This window comes from Chiloscyllium plagiosum, unplaced genomic scaffold (assembly GCF_037043375.1).
Source record: "Chiloscyllium plagiosum isolate Xiang-an unplaced genomic scaffold, Cpla_swu_hap1 HiC_scaffold_37, whole genome shotgun sequence".
Taxonomy (NCBI): domain Eukaryota; kingdom Metazoa; phylum Chordata; class Chondrichthyes; order Orectolobiformes; family Hemiscylliidae; genus Chiloscyllium; species Chiloscyllium plagiosum.
In genome coordinates this window covers 8,691,694-8,712,783 of record NW_028270175.1, presented here as the reverse complement: position 1 = coordinate 8,712,783, position 21,090 = coordinate 8,691,694, and the positions used below count along the sequence as shown (strand labels likewise).

The 21,090-nt window shown below is 39.6% G+C and overlaps 1 protein-coding gene across 6 annotated transcripts in view; it reads right to left on the bottom strand.

The window, feature by feature from the left end:
* rerea (arginine-glutamic acid dipeptide (RE) repeats a) overlaps nt 1–21,090 on the bottom strand; it is a 571,358-nt gene that overhangs the window by 420,240 nt on the left and 130,028 nt on the right. For all 6 annotated transcript variants that reach the window (XR_006309302.2, XM_043676153.2, XM_043676157.2 and 3 more), the window contains exon 2: nt 1,477–1,922. Coding sequence is in view for 5 of the 6 variants with exons in the window: in XM_043676153.2 (XP_043532088.1) it covers nt 1,477–1,777 (301 nt within the window). In the remaining variant the exon portion in view is untranslated. The remainder of the gene's footprint in view (nt 1–1,476; nt 1,923–21,090) is intronic.

Genomic DNA, 21,090 nt, shown 5'->3' with positions numbered 1-21,090 from the left:
GGACCCTTCATCATTGCTTTAATCAGCTTGTTCAGACATGTTATGACACACCTCTGGAGTAGGTGAGACTTGAACCAGGCCCTCCTGGCTCAGAAGCAGTAACAGTAACACTACACCACAACAGCCCTCTAAACCAGTGATCCTTGCTTAAAGAACAGGTTTGTGGTCACCAGGGAATGAATAAATCATGCTCAGCTTTGATGTTTCCCCACGGAAAATCAGCAGCTGATTTTAAGAATGGGAACTGGAGGGTTTCTTCTTTTGCTATCACGAGGAAGCGGTTTCAGGAAAGAACAAAAGGGCCAAAACGAGAAAAACATAGCAAATGAATAACTCCCCTTCACATGGATCCACAGCAAAAGGCGATATTTACCACAACAAGGGGACATGAGGGTCAATAGGGAGCATTTGTAAAATTCACATATCAAAAGTATTCAGAGACTGGAATTTAAGCAATGGTAGAGTCAAAGTGTTACAGCACAGAAACAGCCCCTCAGCCCAAACTGTCCATGTCAACCAGTTTCTAAACTGAAGTAGTCCCATGTGCCTGCATTTGGCCCATAAACCTTTCCTATCCATGTATCTGTCCAAATGTCTTTTAAATGTTGTAACTGTACTCGCCTCTAATGGTGTTCAGGAAGGGGTGCATCAACCTATGTTATACCGTTCTAGCTTCACAATTTCAAATATCGACACTAGTTGCCACTGGGCAGTATTAATATAGCATCCAAATGAAGACAAAACTCATCACAATGAATTTTAAATCAAACTATCAACTTGCAAAAGCAAAATATGGCTCCACAATAAACTTAATTAGTACTTGTTTTTGGTGGGGTTGAGAGAGATGTTCATGCACGCAGCAGGTTACATTGTGTGAAAAACTTCCAGTTTCTAAAATGTAATTCTCTATCTTTCAGGATTAGAAATTAACAAGCTAAGTATAAGTAAAATGTGTGCAAATCCAAATATGGCTGCTGCCCAAAATTCTTTAGCATGCCAGCAGAAAATATGTTGAGGTAGTAGGGTTTTCTGGTTTACTGGTGAGAATGGTAAATGACAATTTACTGCATTCTATTTTATGAAACTGGATAGAAAAACATTTCAATGTTGAATTATCATCTTCGTATTATATGTTGCAATATTTTCTCAGAATCAGACAAAATATTTCAATCGACTACAAATAACTGAGTCAACCTTCAGGAAGATTCATCATTATACATTAACTGCGCAAAGGTGACATCATTACAATATCTTATTACTGAAGGGACAAAGAGAGGGGCAAAGAGCTACAAAAATGACCTTCAAGGCCATAACCTGAAATTGGAGTTTAAATGATCATTAAACGTGGCTTAAGTTATACTTGCAGTTCATGACATCGTCTGAACCCCTTGATAAGGCTGCTACTTTGTAATCTTGACATCCATTACTGTCTTTTTTAACATCATCCAGAAAAATCAATCATGAAGTACTACTTGCCTCCAGGCCTGTAGACAACATCGTCCTCTGTTACAAATGAAGTTATATCACCGGTCTCTGCTCTCTCATAACGTGATTTCTTTTTTGGTGTTTTTTTTATTTTTGACTTCTTCCCAGCATCCTCATTAGTAGCACTGTCTTTGTCATTTTCTTCATCTTCAGTGTGGTCACTTTCTGCATAATTCTTAGCACCTCCTTCCAAAGTACAGCTGCGACGTGGCCTGGAATGCTCATTCTCTCGTTTATCCCTTCTCTCTCTCTCCTTGTCCCGATCACGATCTTTCTCTTTATCTGCTGTCATGATTCGCCACGTTCCTTCCTCTGTCCTCTCACGGCTTGGCCTCCGTGAAAGGTAGACAGTAAGCCTGGGCTTCAGTCTTCTGAATTTATTGCTCAATTCCAGGAAAAATCCAGCCACTCCAACAACCCCAAAATGTTACCAACGGCTAGGGAAAAAAAAACAAAAGAGAAGCAGATTACAAAATTATGTTCACAAAACAGTACATTCCAAATATGTGCTTATCCACTGAGCTGAAAGGTAGCAGGAAAGAAGAACAATGAAGCAACAGGAAAAGTAGTGCTATCCATCACAATGACATAAAGCTTGCCAGTTCAAACTCAGCATTTTCACCCTAGCCCAAGTATAATCAAGGTGGAAATCATCCAGGTTTGAACTAGCTGAACCCAAGAGACAATTTATTTTTCTCTTCTTGTATAATGATAACTACATCACCTCCATTCAGCTTCATCTGTGACAAAGATGAAGAACTCTGCCAAATAAAAGGACCTAGAGTCATAGAAATGTACAGCATGGAAACAGACCCTTCGGTCCAACCCGTCCATGCTGACCAGATATTCCAACCCAATCTAGTCCCACCTGCCAGCACCCAGCCCATATCTCTCCAAACCCTTCCTATTCATACACCCACCCAAATGCCTTTAAATGTTGCAATGGTACCAGCCTCCACCACTTCCTCTGGCAGCCCATTCCAAACACGTACCACCCTCTGCGTGAAAAAGTGGCCCCTTACGTCTCTTTTATATCTTTCCCCTCTCACCCTAAATCTATGCCCTCTAGTTCTGGACTCACCCACCACAGGGAAAATACTTTGTCTATTTACCCTATCCATGCCCCTCATAATTTTATAAACCTCTATAAGGTCACCCCTCAGCCTCCGACACTCCGGGAAAACAGCCCCAGCCAGATCAGCCTCTCCCTATAGCTCAAATCCTCCAACCCTGGCAACATTCTTTTCTGAATTCTTTCAAGTGTCACAACATCTTTCTAATAAGAAGGAGACCAGAACTCCATGCAATATTCCAACAATGGCCTAACCAATGTCCTGTACAGCTGCAACATGACCTCCCAACTCCTGTACTCAATGCTCTGACCAATAAAGGAAAGCATACCAAACTCCTTCTTCACTATCCTATCTACCTGCGATTTTACATTTCCTTCTGGAATTCCTTTGCAAAATGTGCTTACTTAACAATCCAACACTTCATTTCTACAGTAATTTAACTTCACTGATACTTATCATAGATTGATTAGCAAGACAATCGAAAGGTTATTGGAAGATGACAGAAGAATGGGTTTGAGAAACGTATCAGTCACGACCAAATGAAAGAGCAGACTCAATGGACTTAATGGCCTAATTCTGGTCCTATATCTTATTCTCCGAAATGATCAAAAAAGCATAAAAAAATACACCTTTGCTAAATTCTACCTACCTAGACATGATCTTGTCATTTTGTTCCCACTGTCATTCAATAGATGTGGAGGAAATAATTATCCTAAACTCAATGTTTAAATAAAGCTCAGATTTTACTACAGATTAGCAGTGTTATGTTGTCGCTTGTAGTCAGTTTGACAGCATCCTCAACTGACTTGGTAAGCCTTTGATTCATGCCTAATTCCAATGCTGAAACATGTGGATCAAGCTAAAAGTTTGAAGGCACATTGCATTGTCAAAGTTACCATACTTCAGAGGACACATTTAAACAAGAGTTGAAAAGTGCGGTGCTGGAAAAGCACAGCAAGTCAGGCAGCATCCAAGGAGCAGGAGAGTAGACATTGATGAAGGGCTTATGCCTGAAACATCAACTGTCCTACTCCTCAGATGCTGCCTGACCTGCTGCGCTTTTCCAGTGCCACACTTTTCAACTCTGATCGCCAGCATTTGCAGTCCTCACTTTCTCCCACACATTTAAACAAGAGCCTGGCTACCTCAGGTGTACATTAAAGACATGATGGATATATGCGAAAAGCAAGGAGTTCTACCTTGGTCATCGTTCTTCCCTCAAATTAACGCTACCAAAACTAGATTAATACTTAGAAGTATTGATATGTAGAGGGACCTGGGTGTGCAGGTCCACAGACGACTGAAGGCGGCAGTGCAGGTAGATAAGGTAGTAAAACAAGGCTTAATGTATGCTTGCCTTCACTGGAAGGGGTATGGAGTACAAGGATAAACTAGTTATGCTGCAACTTCATAGAACTTTAATTAGGCCACACTTGGAATACTGCACACAGTTCTGGTCACCACACAACCAGAAGGGTGTGGATGCTTTGGGGAGGGCACAGAAAAGGTTTACCAAGATGTATTCTGGAATGGGGGATATTAGCTATGGAGAAAGTTTGGATAGGCTGGGCTTGTTTTCACTGGAATGCAGGAGATTGAGGGGCGACTAAGAGAAGTTTATAAGATTGTGAATGGCATGGTGTGTGGGGAAAGTATGGGGTTTTCCCCAGGGTGGAGGAGTCAATTACTAGGGACACAGGTTTAAGGTGCAAGACAAGGGTAGTTTAGAAGAGATGTGACAGGCAGGTTTTTCACAGAGGGTGGTGCCTGGAACATGTTACCAGAGGTTGGGTGTGGAAGCAGACATAAAAGTGGCATTCAAGATGCACCTGACGAATACATGAATAGGAAGGGAATAGAGGGATATGGATCCTGTAAGTGAAGACAGTTTAAGCATAGCGTTACAGAGAAGCACAGCATGGAAACAGGTCCTTCTGTCCAACTCGGTCATGCCAACCAGATAACCTATACTAATTTCTTTTTTGTGGGGTGGGGCGAATCCAGAACTAGAGGGCATAGCTTTAAGGTGAGATGGGAAAGGTATAAAAGGGAGCTAAGGGGCAATTTTTTCATGCAGAGGGTAGTGAGTGTATGGAATGAGCGGCCAGAAGCTGGTACAATTACAAAATTTAAAAGGCATCTGGATGGGTATACAAATAGGAAGGGTTTAGACAGATATGAGCCAAATGCTGGCAAATGGGACTAATATTAGATTAAGACATCTGGTCAGCATGGATGAGTTGGAGCGAAGGGTCTGTTTCTGTGCTGTATATCTCTATGACTATTCCCAGCCTGCATTTCCTCCTCCCACCCGAGCTCATGTCCCATAAACGTCGGATTTAAAACAGTGTCCAAAAAACATGCTCTCATTCACAGCCTCGGTAATGGAGAATGTTTACCAAGGGATGGTATTACGGTGTACCTGGAACTTTGAAAGGCATTCATTCATGCACACGAACAAACGTCAGCCACTCAGCCCACCAAACCTGTTTAGCCATTCATGGCTGATTTGACTTTAACCTCAGCTCTACCTTTCTGTGGCTCCCCTGATTGCCCAGAGTTTATCTGCCTTCAAGATATTCAAAGATTCTGCATCCACTGCCTATTAAGGAAGGGAATTCCAAAGACTCAACCATCTGGAGATGGTAAGTGTTTCCTCATCTGTTTCAAATGGGCGCCCTCTTATTATTAAACATTACCCCCTAGCTTCTCCCACAAGAAGCAGCATCCGTTCCACATGGTCATGTACCCTCAGAATCCCATACCTTTCAGTTCAGTCTTCTCCGATGCTTCTAAACTCCACAGTACACAATCCTAGCCTGTTTGTCCTTTCCTCGGGAGGCAGTCTGTTCATTCCAGTCTATTCTACCTTCTCTGAACTGCTTCCGTAAGGACAGTGTCCAATTCTGTACACATTACTCCAGAGAAATACATGAACAGGAAAGGTTTGGAGGGATATGGGCAAGGAGCAGGCAGGTGAGACTGGTTTAACTTAGGATTATATTCGGTATAGACTGGCTGGACTGAAGGATCTGTTTGTGCTATATGACTGTACATTCATTCCACACGTGAACCACCTGTGTAAAGAAATTACCTCATATCCTTTTTTAAAATCTCTCTTAAAAATGTGCTCCCTCGTCTTGAAATCCCCCAACCTAGGGAAAGGGCAACTCCCATTAACCCTGTCTATACCCCTCAGAAGTTTATAAACTTGTGTCAGGTCGCCTCTCAACCTCCCACATTCCAGTGAATAAAGACCAGTCTACTCAGCCTTTCTTTATAACTCAAACCTTCCATAACTGGCAGCATCCTGGTAAACCTCTTCTGAACCCTCTCCAGCTTAATAATATCCTTCCTATAACTGGGTGACTAGAACTGGACACAGTCTTCCAGAAAAGGCCTTACCAATGTCCTGTACAACCCCAACACCTATACTCAGAAGACTGAGCAATGAAGGTTAGTTTAGTGCACATTTAATTGGATAGCAGTCACCTCATTTCTGAAGTAACTCTTAAAACGTAACTATTTTCTGACTTTACTAAGAGATGCAATAAAGGTAGTACATAGATGAACGTTCCTTATTTCTGTGCTGAGGAGTCTATCCTTAAACTTCCAATGAAGGAACTAACTGGAAGACTGCTATCTCATGACTAAAATAGTAGGCCCATTTTTTCCCAGGTTGAACACAAGAGTATTCTGATTTGTGCAAGCTTGTGTTAAATGATCTCTGATCCTAGGCACCCCTCAGTTATAGCATCACTATTCGTCTTTGAAAACAGTAAATGAACATTGCCTGAACTGGTCGTAATGAAGACCCTCTGGAGCTGAATCAATTAGTGGAATCTAAAGAAATCAAGGGTTTTTTTCTCAAATGCAGAGGTTCAATGGCAGTAATATTTTTATCGAAGAATTAATGCAGTGGCCTGGTTTGCATCCTTCCAATTCTACCTCTACTCATGATTCCTGTTGGGATGAAGTTCTTGAGATAATGGAACCTGTTATTAAACAGCCTTAACAACAAAGTCAATGGGCTATTCAACCACTGAGGTAATTAAAAATGGTTCTGCTTTTACTTATTCACAAACATACTAATTATTCACTAGTACTCAATACCACATTATAATAAAATTCACAAATTCACTAACTATTCAAATTTACACAGTTAAACAAGCATTGGCAGAATTCAGTGGAATTTTCTGCTTTGAGGCTGATTGTTTAAGCTACTTAGCTCAATTTCAAAAATACTTAAAACGAGGCAGAAGTACAAGCCGAGAAGTTTTCAGCAGCCTTTATCACATTTCTACACAATCCCCGTTTATGTCAGTAAATCTGTTTTTCCATATCCTATAAAATTCTGCATAATTGCAAACATGTTACTGAGAGCTTTTCTGTAAACCTATCTTATATACTTTCATCCAGCCTTTTGAAAAGAACTTGGTCACAGATTCAGCATTTGCAGAAAATCCAATACTCCAACCATTGAGACCTGAACAGAATAGGCAAATAAAACAAGGATGAACATAAAACGTACTCAAGTTAAAGATACATGGAGACGCCTAAAGACATCAACTTGGCATTTTCTTTAAAGCTCCTGGAGGCATAATACCAGGTACAGACATTACTATCACTGTATCTCAGTCATTTGCAAAACAACAATCTTCTTACTATGATGCAATTTTGAGCATGAACAAAAAACAGGATTCAAATATAACTTTGATTCTGAGATGTGACTAATGTGCAGTACAACATTGTGCTCTTAATCACATTTTGAGATAACTCCCATCTCTGAATATGCATGCAAAGTGTTTGGAAACTTTGATTTTAGTACTGTAAATAGGAACTCTTGACACCGAAACTAAACTATTATAAAAGTTACCAACTACACAAACAGAGTTCAACAAAGTGTTCACAAGTTTGTGAGAATCTTTCAGCAATATAATTTTTCCTTTTAACAACAACTTGTATTAATGTAGTGTCTTTAATGTACTAAGAAATCCCAAGGTGCTTCCACAGGAAGTTAAACAAAATTTCCTCTTTAACAGAATTTATCAGGAAACCAGGGCAACCAATCAAAAACTTTCACAACTGGTGGAATCAGGTGGAACCAAAGGAAACTTTCTTAAATCACCATCACCTCTCCAATCAATTTTATCCTCAAAAAGGAATGCCAAGAGCAAACAGTAATTAGGACAGAGACAGTATAATGCTCCAGTTTTTGAAACATCAAGCCTTACAAAATGCGAACAATGTAATTATTGAACAATGTAAATGACAGAACATAAGCTCCAATTCAGGGGGAAAAAAAAAGGTTCAGCCAGAGAGTTTAAGATTCCAACCTCATCAGTCATTAAGAAAATGTGAGGACAAACTGCAAGGTGGATCAATTAAAATTTCAGTGATGTCCAGTTCTCAGCAATGCATACTCATTTGAATCACATTTCAATGCCTGTGCCAAGCAGTGTTTACAGAAGTCTGATCTTTTCATTAATTTTAATGATCCACAAGAGTAAGAAGAGTTTCCAGTGAATATTACTACCCAGTAACCTAACCTCTATTCCAGAACATAACAAAGTAGCTGGCTCTGTCACTGACTCTGAACCAGACTGATTTTATCCGTATCTCTCACCATCATGGCAGGTCTTCCAAAAATAATCATCCTTATTTAAGGCAGTGTTACATACAAGTATTTTGTCATATGCTTGTCAGGAAAACTAAATTTTAAGGCCAGTTAAGTGAATGGATTTATGTAGAATTCAATAAGCTATTTCAGCAAGAGAAAGTACAACTGGTAAAGGAGGTCTAGTGCAAGTTTAAAAATGATCAGCAGAAATGGAGACCACCTCAGAAGAATTTTCAAAGTTTTACTTCTTAGTTACTCTCTTTTTCTGAAGAGCTACTGCTCCAGCAGACCACACCTTATAGACAAATCCGTGATGTCACATACCAACTATTATTACATACTGAATGGCATATTCCTTCCACTGTTGTTGGGTGATGAGTACTCTAGTGCATTAATGAACTATATTTTAACTGGTGCTTTTGAGAGAAGAAAAATTGAATTTATATCAGTAAGAGTTGGAACTCTCTCTCCCTGCCTGTTTCTCTCATCGTCTCTGCAAAAAAAGAAGCACCTGAATGAAAAGCAAATTGAAGAAATGTTCACAGAACTCAGATCTACGGTTTATGCTGAGGATTCAATTCCACTATTAAATTTTTCCTTCTTTCACTCAAACAATGCTTGGGAATGGATTCCTTAAATTTTCTAATCAACTAACTTTTTTCACAGAAGTGGAGTGATAAAACTAAAGTATATCTGAAATTGACTGCGAGGGGTTTAAAAAGAGGGGAAACAAATCCCTCTCCTCACCTGGTCGTAACACTGTTTCAGCTTCAAAAGGCAGTTGAAAATACTCAGCACTGAAGAAATTAGTAGATTAATTGAGCTTTGAACAATACCCTTAAAATAGCTTCTAAAATTTGAAACATTGGAATGTGAACTTCAAATGGCCTACTAACAACCAGGAATCTAAACAGTTTGGCAATCTTTACAATTATTTTAGGATCAAAGGCAATAATATGGATCCAGGCAAAGGCACTCTTGCTCCATCATTCAATCGTTTTTAATATATTGTCAGATGCTAAGCTGGAAACCTCAGTTTGGCAGGAAAAATATTTACCTTTGATCTGGCCTGAAGGCTCTTATATGTATCCAGAGCATGGTTTAATGATACGGCACAATAACGTGGCAATGTCCAGGAGATTGCCTGACATACAATTATATTGCAATGTTAGCGTGCACCTCTTAATTCAAAGTTACTTATATTTTAGATTGTTTTCTGCACTAAATCACAACATTATCATGTTACTTACATTGCTAAATGGCTAATGCATTTTTTAAACTGCCAATTAGACTAATTATTTTAAAAGATGTGCAACCTGACTGTAAATATAATGAAATATATTTCACGAACTGAACAAGCTTACTGTAACTGGTTTTACTTATTGGCTGTAAACCACTTTGGGATGCGACAAAGTGCCATACAAAATCAATTATTTTTGTTTTTTTAACTCAATATCCTAAAAATGTCTTTTACAAAATTCTCTGGGTATGTTCACAAAGCTTATTTTTTAATCTGTGTTCCAATTTGTAGAGAGATGGACCTGAGCAAAACAGAACAAGAACAATCTGTTGAGATGAAAGCAATGCCAAAAATGTTATTTAACCAAGCGATGAGGATTAAGCAGTGTTCAGTCATTTTCTTCAACAGGGTCCTCTGGAAATGGCAGTTGCAAGATGGTGAAATGTGTTATTGATAACGCAAACCCTGATGGCACTCGTTGAATGAAAGCTTGATTCTTTTGACTGGAGAGCTGTAGGATAATTGCAATGGGTATCAAAAATAACAGAACTGCAGCACAACCAAATAACTTGAAAAGTCTTAGGAAAGGTTTCTCATGCCAAGATAATTTTGACTGCAAGGTAAACATGCTGAAGTACATTCTGCCCCTTGCAAAAGAAGAAATGCTAAATTAAACCCAGTATGTATCCTTCCAGTTCAGACACAATAGTGGTTGGTGCTAGAACTATTCACCAATTGCAGCAATGGTACAGAATTGTTCTATGGATCAACGGCCTTCAAAAATTTTGTCAACATTTTACCAATAAATTACCAAATCTTGGCAACTCCACTAGTTGCATTAGTCCACAGACATATTGACTGGTTCCAGATTGTGCCTGATAGAAATATAGGCATAACGTTCAGTTGCTTCTAGTAAATATATTAATCAAGAGGCAAAATTGAAGGATTGACTACATGCATCAACTTTTCTCTGACTCATGTGGCCTTTATATATAAAAAGATGTTAATAAAAGAAAAATCAGCATTTTTCAAAATCTAACTATTAGCACCAGCTGAAAAAGTGCTTAAATGGAATCAAACTGTTCTAACAAAACTTCAGAGTTTTTCCCAAAAACATTTCTAGGGCACAATGTCAGGAAAGAGCTTCTGCAGCAAAGTTGAAATTGCAAGCCTTTTCAATACATTGACGGTTGAGAAAAGAATTAGGAGGAAGAAAATTGTGAGAAAGTACTTCATTTATTACTTGGAGAAGGCTCTAGCCTGATTGTTCCAATAGGTAGCACTGCAGGGAATTACTGGCTCACAGCACTTTGCAAGTTAGAAGTCCGTTTGCTGCAATACAATTTTGAACACATATCAAAATGTTCGAATTTAAGTCTCTTAGAACCTTAGTACCATACTTGTGAAATTGTTAGATCCAACATTTCTACAAATCTATAGTTTAAAGTTGTTTGCATGCTTGAACTATCAGGAAAATGGTATACAATGTAGTTTTTTTTATAGAAGTTTCTTACTGGTTGTAGAAAATGTAAATATTTTAAAGTGTATGAACACTTAAATAATGTTTGCTGGCAAAACTAAACAAAACCTAAATTTCAGTAACTTTTGATATTAGCATACCCAACCAAATTAATATTCAAACAACAAAAAGGATCATTGGACCCGAAATTTTAACTCTGCTTTTTCTCCACAGATACTGTCAGACCTGCTGAGTTTCTTCAGCAATTTCTGTTTTTTTCTTTAACATATATTTAGCAAGCTTTTTAAAGAAAAAAGTGTATGGAGAGACAAAGCTGAAATCAAATTGGAACAGACACAAATTAAATACTTAGAAAATAGATGAAGTGTATAAAAATGTTCTACTGAGCAGGCAAAAAAGAAATGAAAAGAATAATTTTAAGGGCGGTGCTATTCACATTTGACACGTTTATAGGACAATTAAATCTCATCTGCATTGAAGCCAATGTAGGTTACAGAAGTAGAATCTTGTGGTGCTGTGGTACTGTCGCTGCTTCTGAGCCAGGAGACCCTGATTCAAACCCCACATGTCCAAGAAATGAGTCAGAAAATGGCTGAACAGGTGATTGGGTTGGGATATCTGGTCGGCATGGATGGATTGGACCGAAGGGTCTGTTTCCATGCTGTACATCTCTATGGCTCTATGACTGCAAGGGAGAAAATATTTACATTACCCCAGCCCAGTTTTTTCTTCTTCACCTAAAGAAACCAAATCTTGCTAAAATTCCACATATTTCACCATGATTCTGGCTGACCACAGTCATCAGGAGCAGGAATTCGGTTTGATTTTCACCCACCTGGCACATAGATTCTGAGGCACAATACTGCACCTTCTCATCAAAGACTCGCAATCAAAGGTGAGAGATTCCGGTGTGGTTGACCCCATCTGATTCTGGACGGTGCCATAGCCAGAGTACATTATATGATAATTTCAAATTTTGTAAGGCCTAAACTGTTGGCAGGACCAGTCATAGAGATGTACAGCATCCTTCGGTCCAACTCCTCCATGCCAACCAGATATCCTAAATTAATCCAGTACCAGTTGCCAGCATTTGGCCCATATCCCTCAAAACCAGGCAACCATTCAGATACCTTTTAAATGCTGTAATTGTACCAGCCTCCACCACTTCCTCTGGCAGCTCATTCCATACACACATCACCTTCTGTGTGAAGACATTGCCCCTTAGGTCCTTTTCAAGTTTTCCCTTCTCACCCTAAACCATATGCCCTCTTACGAGTCATAGTCATAGAGATGTACAGCATAGAAACAGACCCTTTGGTCCAACCTGTCCATGCCGACCAGATATCACAACCCAATCTAGTCCCACCTGCCAGCACACGGCCCATATCCCTCCAAATCCTTCCTATTCATAATCCCATCCAAATGCCTCTTAAGTGTTGCAATTGTACCAGCCTCCACCACTTCCTCTGGCAGCTCATTCCATACACTTATCACCCTGTGTGTGAAAAAGTTGCCCTGTAGGTCTCTTTTGTATTTTTCCCCTCTCACCCTAAACCTATGCCCTCTAGTTCTGGACTCCCCCACTGCACGGAAAAGACTCTGTCTATTTATCCTATCCATGCCCCTTATGGTTTTATAAACCTCTATAAGGTCACCCCTCATCCTCCAACGCTCCAGGGAAAACAGTCCCAGCTTGTTCAACCTCTCCTTACAGCTCAAACCCTCCAACCCTGGCAACATCCATGTAAATCTTTTCTGAACCCTTTCAAGTTTCACAACATCCTTCTGATAGAAGGGAGACTCGAATGGCACACAACATTCCATAAGTGGCCTAACCCACTTAAGATAATTTCAGTTCTGTACATAAGCAGCAATTGAAGTGTGTCAAATGTTTTTGCCAATTGTACTCCCATCGATTGAAATTACTAAATAAAACTCGCTGTCTAGAAGGCTGCATCGTTTTTAAACTGTTGCTGTATAAGTTATGAAAACTGTTATTTTACAGTTTGTTACAGCAGTACAGCATGAAAGCAATGATAAATATGAAGTTTTTTCCATGTACAATACCCCTTTTAAAAGCAAAATCAAACTAAACATGTACAGTGCTTGCACTGCCAACTTTTAAGCTACTCCAACAACAAATCCACTCTGCCCGATATCAGAGAATGTTTTCGCCTATTTACTGGGTGCTAGAATGAGAGAAACAGATTAATAATAAATGGCATCCCTTTTAAGATAGACATGAGGGAATTTTTTTTTTACCAAGGGTCATTAGGATGCGGAATTTTCTTCCCAGAAAGCTTGGCCTTTGACTTTACTCAAGGCTGATTTGAAATGGTTTGATAGAAAAGGGCATCAAGGATAATGAGGGGCAGACAGGAACATGGTCTCGACCACAAATACATCAGCCATAATCTTACTTAATGTTGAAGCAGGCTCAAACATTCTGAATAGTTCTATTCCTGCTTCTAATTCGGATGTAGACAGGCAAGGGGCTGGAAGAACACTGCAAGTCAGGCAGCATCAGAAAGTGGAGAAGTCAACATTTCAGGTGTAACCCTTCTTCAGGACTGTTGTCTAACTCCAATGTGCCTACATTCCCTTGACCTACAGCTCCCTACGTAAGAAAGTGATTATTTGCAAAAGAATACTGGACGGGCATTTTAAGGCAAACAACCCTGTTCAGCTACAAGGATACGTCAAAAGAAGTGGCACTGATTAGATTATTCCACAAATAGTCAGAATGGACTTAATAGGTTGAACGACCTCAAACGTTGCTAAGATTATGCGTCTATCAAATCCATTTGTGATGTACCAGTAATGAATGCAATAGTGTATAACTTGCAGCAATTTGATTTTTCAAACTCAAATGTTAATCTATTATTCCAAATCATAGAGCCATAGAGATGTTTATAGAGGTTTATAAAATCATGATGGGCATGGATAGGATAAATAGACAAAGTATTTTCCCTGGGGTGAGGGAGTCCAGAACTAAAGGGCATAGGTTTAGGGTGAGAGGGAAAAGATATGAAAGAGATCTAAGCGGCAACTTTTTCATGCATAGGGTGGTACATGTATGGAATGAGCTGCCAGAGGAAGTGGTGGAGGCTGGTACAATTGCAACATTTAAAAGGCATCTGGATGGGTATATGAATAGGAAGAGTTTGGAGGGATATGGGCTAGGTGCTGGCAGGTGGGACTAGATCGGGTTGGGATATCTAGTCGGCATGGATGAGTTGGACCGAAGGGACTGTTTCAATCAATGCTAGTCTTCTCCTGAAACCAGTACAGGCAGTTATAGTAAGCTGTTTAAGGGTGACTGGGGCAACAAGCGAGAATGTGCAACTGAAAAGAATCAGTGCTGTTTTTGTAAAATTCTGGGATTCAACGTTTAGCTTTATACCAACTGTGAGGGTGCAAAGAAAGAAACTCTCTTGTCTCCACTGCTAATGAAACACATAAATTCAGTGTACATTAAATTTTGCAAAGGACTTCAACATTACAGACTAAAGATGATTGAGAGATTATTAACACCATAATTGCCTATTACACTGTTTGAAAACTCTTGCAATGTTCATTGAATTTTGTTCCCTTGTCACTCTGGTGTGAACCTGCTACCCAGATCTGATGCAATCATTGGTCATTATACATTTTAAGTACATTTATGGGTCAGTATTATCAGCTATGAGATCTAAAAACCCTAATATATGCAGCTAAAAGTCAGAATCCATGACAGAAATGAACAAAGTGTTCCCATACGAAAGATTTTAATACACAAGTAATAGCTGTAGTGTTCAGTTTCACCTCGAGGCAAAATTACATTGCCGATAAAACCTGATAATATACTTGCCTACTCACCCATCATTATCTAATTCCACTCCAAGTTCAAGGTTCAAAACTATTTTCAAAAATGCAAAATAGCATATACTGCTTGCATGTTTTTTTCCAGAACAGAGTCATAACACTGGGTATGCAACATTTTCCATTCTTCACAATTGCCTTTACAAAATTATACCATTTCATTAACATTTGCTGCTTTTGTCTTCAGATAGTGAGAGGCTACACTGAAATTCCATGCCTGGTGCACATTTGTGTGTGGTATTTTGACTAACATTGTGGATTTGCAACACACAGCACGCATTTGGGCTTCAAAGCAAGGCAGTAATTGATTCTACAAGCAAATTGCTAGTTTAAACTACAACTACGCTTAAAAAGGAATAGAGTGTCAAAATAACTTAGCAAAAAACATAAGATTTAGGAGGAGTGAGATATTCAGCCATTCAAGTATGCGCTGCTCTTCAACAGGTTATGGCTAACCTGGTGCTAACGGTCTCACTCCATTTGCCAGTCTGACCTCCATAACACTGAACTCCCTCGTCTACAGATTTATCTAACACACGCTTGAATAAATTCAACAATCCAGCCAGTGAACCCTGCGGAGAAGAGCGAGCAAGCCCAGCTATTCAAGATGGCAACAGCAACACAGTAGGCAGGTCTGCTCCAGCCTGGCTACGTTTTTCTTCTTCTTTTCTTCATCTTCCTGACTTTTGGGAGGGGAGTGGGGGGGAGAGGGAGAGAGAGAGAGAGAGAGAAAAAAAGAGAGAGAGAGAGAGAGAGAAAAAGAGAGAGAGAGAGAGAGAAAAGAGAGAGAGAGGGGGGGAGGGGGAGAGAGAGAGAGGGGGAGAGAGAGAAAGAGAGAGGGGGAGAGAGAGAGAGAGAGGAGGGGGAGAGAGAGAGAGAGAGGAGGGAGGGAGAGAGAGAGAGGAGGGGGGAGAGAGAGCGAGAGAGAGCGAGAGAGCGAGCGAGAGAGAGAGAGCGAGAGAGAGAGAGAGCGCGAGAGCGAGAGCGCGAGAGCGAGAGCGCGAGCGCGAGAGAGCGCGAGAGAGAGCGCGAGAGAGAGAGAGAGCGCGAGAGCGAGAGCGCGAGAGCGAGAGCGCGAGCGCGAGAGAGCGCGAGAGAGAGCGCGAGAGAGAGAGAGCGAGAGAGAGAGAGCGAGAGAGAGAGAGCGAGAGAGAGAGAGCGAGAGAGAGAGAGCGAGAGAGAGAGAGCGAGAGAGAGAGAGCGAGAGAGAGAGAGCGAGAGAGAGAGCGAGAGAGAGAGAGCGAGAGAGAGAGAGCGAGAGAGAGAGAGCGAGAGAGAGAGAGCGAGAGAGAGAGAGCGAGAGCGAGAGAGCGAGAGAGAGCGAGCGAGAGAGAGAGCGACAGAGAGAGAGCGACAGAGAGAGAGCGACAGAGAGAGAGCGACAGAGAGCGAGCGCGACAGAGAGCGAGCGCGACAGAGAGCGAGCGAGACCGAGAGACCGAGAGCGCGCTATATCAGCGATGACCAGAGTGGGGTCTCCCAGCTTCATAGGTCTAATGCGTCCAGTCCAGGAATTGGCAGAACAGCACTGACTGCAGTGATAAAGACATAGGGCCTCCTGGCTGCAGTTGGCCCAAAGCGGGCACCTTGCCTAAATCCTGCAGCCATGTTTGGGACCCCGGCCAATGAAGATGAACTCGACTTCAGTACTTCCTTTTATTCTTCTGTACCTCAAAAAGGCACCGGATTTTGGTAACAGAACATTTTTCACTGTATTTCTCACGATATGTGTGACAATAACTCTTTCATTTATTCCACTGCCTTGTAAGAAAAAATATTCTCTTCTCCAATTTAAAAGTGAGTACTCTAATGTCACATTCAAGTGGAAACATCTTCCCAGGAAAAGAATATTCCTTCTTAACTCCAATGGATAAAAGCCTAACATATTTAATGTTTCTTCATAATGTAAGCCCTTCATCACAGGAATGAGTTGAGTGAACCTTCTCTGAACTGCTTCAGATGTAATGATGGAGAAAGTGAGGTCTGCAGATGCTGGAGATCAAAGTTGAAACTTTATTGCTGGAACAGCACAGCAGGTCAGGCAGCATCCAGGGAACAGGAGATTCGACGTTTCGGGCACAGGCCCTTCTTCAGGAAGAAGGGCCTGTGCCCGAAACGTCGAATCTCCTGTTCCCTGGATGCCGCCTGACCTGCTGTGCTGTTCCAGCAATAAAGTTTCAACTCAGATGTAATGATGCCAATTTTTAAAGTTTTGGTCTCATTTGGAATACCCAAAAGTACCTCACTGGAGCTCTGTGTAGCTACAGTAAACGTCCATATTTTTATTTTCCATTCCCTTCAGAATAAATGCCAACACTGTTTGCTTTCTTAATCCCTTGCTTTAGCTGCATATTAACTTTGTGATTCACATACTGGGAGAATACACAGACAGCATGCCACTGATACAAATGGTCTACTTGTTAAATGCAAAACTAAATCAGTCCTGCACGGTCAGATGAGCCTTAAAAATCAGTGCTCATTTGCCCTCTTATATGGGTGCAAAAGATTTTTTGGGGCTATTCAAAAAACAACAAAGTAATTTGTCCTGTTTTCTGGCCAATTTTTATCAATGAACACCGCTTAACAGATCATTCCCACTTGAGGGATCTTGCTGTGTGCTATCTGGCCTCACTTTTCTCCATACATTAAAATAGCAAGTACATTTCACCACGAATCTCATTGGACATGAAGCACTTTGAGATGTTCAGAGATCATAAATAAATAGATACAGGCCTTTTCTTTGTATATATTTTAAAACAGAGCAGAAACAGCCAATGCTGAAAATGGCTTGTTGTTAAAAGCTATTCCAACTTGGTTATTCTTTATTTAGATCAGTTGAAATAAATCAAAAGCAAAACATGCCATAAGTCATATTGCTAGGGCATTGCAGTTTCACACATTTCTAGCCTATCCTCCCATCTTCGCCTCACTCCACAAATAAAAATGGTATTTGTGACTTCAGTGATCTCGACCCAAACTGGAATCCTTTGCATAAACCCCTCAAGTCTTCCCTCCTTCTCCTCCTCTTCCAGCAAGCTTGTCATCCCTCCTATTATCTGTTTTCTTTGATCAGCCTCCACTTATGTTGCACTACACGCGAGGCACCACAGGACGATTAACATGCTAAAACATGCCGCACAAATGTAGAATCTGTGAGCAGTAAACAAATATCAGCCCCGTCATGCTCAGTTGATGGTCTTTTCTCATGATCTTACCATTCCAAATTACTTCATAATGCAATATAGAAGAGGGATTACGATCTCCAGTCGACAAAATCTTAACACGAACAGGACTTGCTCATTACAAAACAAATAGCAGTTCAGGTAACCTCTGGTTGGTTAAAAATCACACAACACCAGGTTATAGTCCAACAGGCTTAATTGGAAGCACTAGCTTTCGGAGCACTGTTCCTTCATCAGGTGGTTGACCACTGCTCCTTCATCAGGTGGTTGACCACCTGATGAAGGAGCAGCGCTCTCAAATCTAGTGCTTCCAATTAAACCTGTTGGACTATAACCTGGTGTTGTGTGATTTTTAACCTTGTACACCCCAGTCCAACACCGGCATCTCCGAATCTGGTTGGTTAGCCATTAAGTTCAGAAAGTCTAGAGTTGCATTTCACTGAACTACAATTTATTTGATGCAGCCAAGGAGCGATAACAACATCCTAACTATTCTGCTCATTTCTTTTGTCTGAAATCTAACTTGTCTAGTCTAAAAAGTAGCCAACAGACATGTGGATGTTACTTATATTCCTAGTTGTTACATACTTTTCTCCAGAAGGCATTAGATTTTGCTGAGATACAGATGCATGGCACTGGTAGCTTTTGACTGCCTCAGCCTTGTAACTATTGTTGATATACATCACTAAACAGCATTTGTAAACTAATTGTCTACATTTACCTTAAAAGCATTCATGAGCCCATCTACACTGCTCCAATTTTTTCAGCCAATACTATTGCTCCTTTACATACCTAAAGAAAAGTCCCAGCTAACAGTCAAAATAAAGTTACAACTGATGGGATGAAAAGTTACCATCACCTTGTGCATACTTCAGGATTAAAAAAAACACATTCTGAAACAAAGAGATTAGGAGATAAGGTTATTTTCTTTAGTAGACGTGTGCAGGTGATGTAGTAAAGTTATGATGAAATATTAAATACTGAACAACTTTACCTCAGTAAAACAGTTTGTAGTGTTAACTTACACTTATTACACGAGAACAGAAAAAGAAGAATGTCACCTGGCTGCCTTTGCACACATTTCATTTACAATCATTTGCTCACTCCCAACCACAGCTGGGAAAATATTTACACAAAAAGAATCCCTTCAATGAAAATGCATAAACTATGCAAGTAAACAATATCAAACTTTACAAGATAGAATTATAAACCTATAATGTTTTATTTTGCTTTTTCCAATTCTGCATTAGGAAAACATGCATAAAATTACTTTTGAAAGAAAAAACTCAAATGGTTTTGAACATGTTACAGTCTGTTGCTTTGTATTTGCATATTTCTCATCAACTGATCAAATTTGCATTTAGACTGAATAGAAATTCTTTATAGGGATGCTAATAGTAAATGTTCTTAGTCAAGGTTCTCTCCCATTGAAGTGGCTTGCTCAGAAAACTGCAGAACACACTTCAGTGTGCACATCATGAAATTAAATTACAAACCATCACGGTCAGACACTGAACAAAACTTTTCAATACCTTCACCCAAAAGCTTACACAATTTTGAAGACACGATAATGCAACTGAAGGCAGAGTGAATAGAAATGTTTTACAAAGCTTTAAACTCCAGAAGTCCAGTTATGGCAGAGTTATAACTTTAAAAATACTCCTCTAAACTATAGTTTACAAAACAATCTGTTACCTTTTTGGAGCCTTATTCTGGCATTTTACCAGAGTTTGTATCTATTGGTACTGCTAACTATCAGTATTGCTTTGTGATGCTTTCAATGTGACTCCCAGACATATGACAGGAAGTTTGTGTTTTACAGTATTACGCCTCCAACGCAGAGGTACAATATGATCAGCTGACAGGAACTAAGGGTTTTATTGAGCAGCACACTAGGCAATTTAACTTTCAAACCAGTGTCCATAAAACATGGGCTCCTTGATCTACTTTTCATATTTATTAATCATAACTCAGTAATATATTTAGCGCTGAGAGTCCAGAGAATGGACCTAATTCTCAATCCCACAAAACGAAGAAACTTCACCTCAAAATTCATAGTAGATTAAAGGTGAAAGGCAAAATCCAGATTGGATCATTGAGATACATAATTATAAACAGCAAAATCAAAATGTACTTTTCTTACCTTAAGTAAATATACAATTACTTAACACAAAAAGGCACACTGCTTTTTGATATCAATCATGTTAAAATAAACACAATTACTGCACAACTTAGTCTCAAAAAAAATCCTGTACCATGAGTGCACTTCACAAACTCAATAGCTTTTAAAGAACCACATGTTTTCAATCATATATCCCTTAGAGATCAGAACATTAGTCCAGTATGTTAGTCACTTGCATTTTGTAAGCGCACATTATCACTAATGGCAGTTATAAATCAGATAGTTGCAAGAAACAATATGTATTGAACAAATCTATTTTCTTCAGGAAATTCAAAAATCTTGTCAATGAGCTATACTATAAGAAATAAATGTAATCTATTTTTCAACAACTGTATAGTGAATTTTGTGGGAACCAATGAAGACATCTGGCACTTTATTATTCTGCATTTGCTTTTGGGGGATGGCTTGCAAGCATTCATAGTAAGCTGTCCAGGAGGTCTAGCAGTTGTATAAAATGGCTTCAATCAACAGGTTACAGTGTAACTGTCAAATACATAAATCTAGATGCAAAACAGTGTTTAAGGTCCAAGTACTTGCAGAACAAAACCCTTTTTATTTTGTGGTTGGGATGAAATTTAAGGGAGCTCTTTAAATACTTTGTTCAATTTCAGCCAAACCTTCCTAATTTCAGTTTCACAGTAGCTCAAATACAAATCTATATTTAGTGCATTTCAAAGATAGCTATATTGCCTCCTGTGACTGAGGTTCCAGATTTTACTTGTTTTCAATACATCAGATAGGACTAATGCCCTCTCAGAGTGTGCTGTCTACATGTTGGAGTTGAAAATTAGCCATCCCTACAGAGAATTTTGTACTAATTATTTTTAAACCAACTGAAACAAAGATTTTAATATAAAACTCAAGGCAGTCAGATGAAATACTAACAATGGTGGAAAACCATAACATAATATTTGTTCACCAAATGGATCACAGTAATCTCCTTTTCTTTTAATATTTAGAAGCAGAT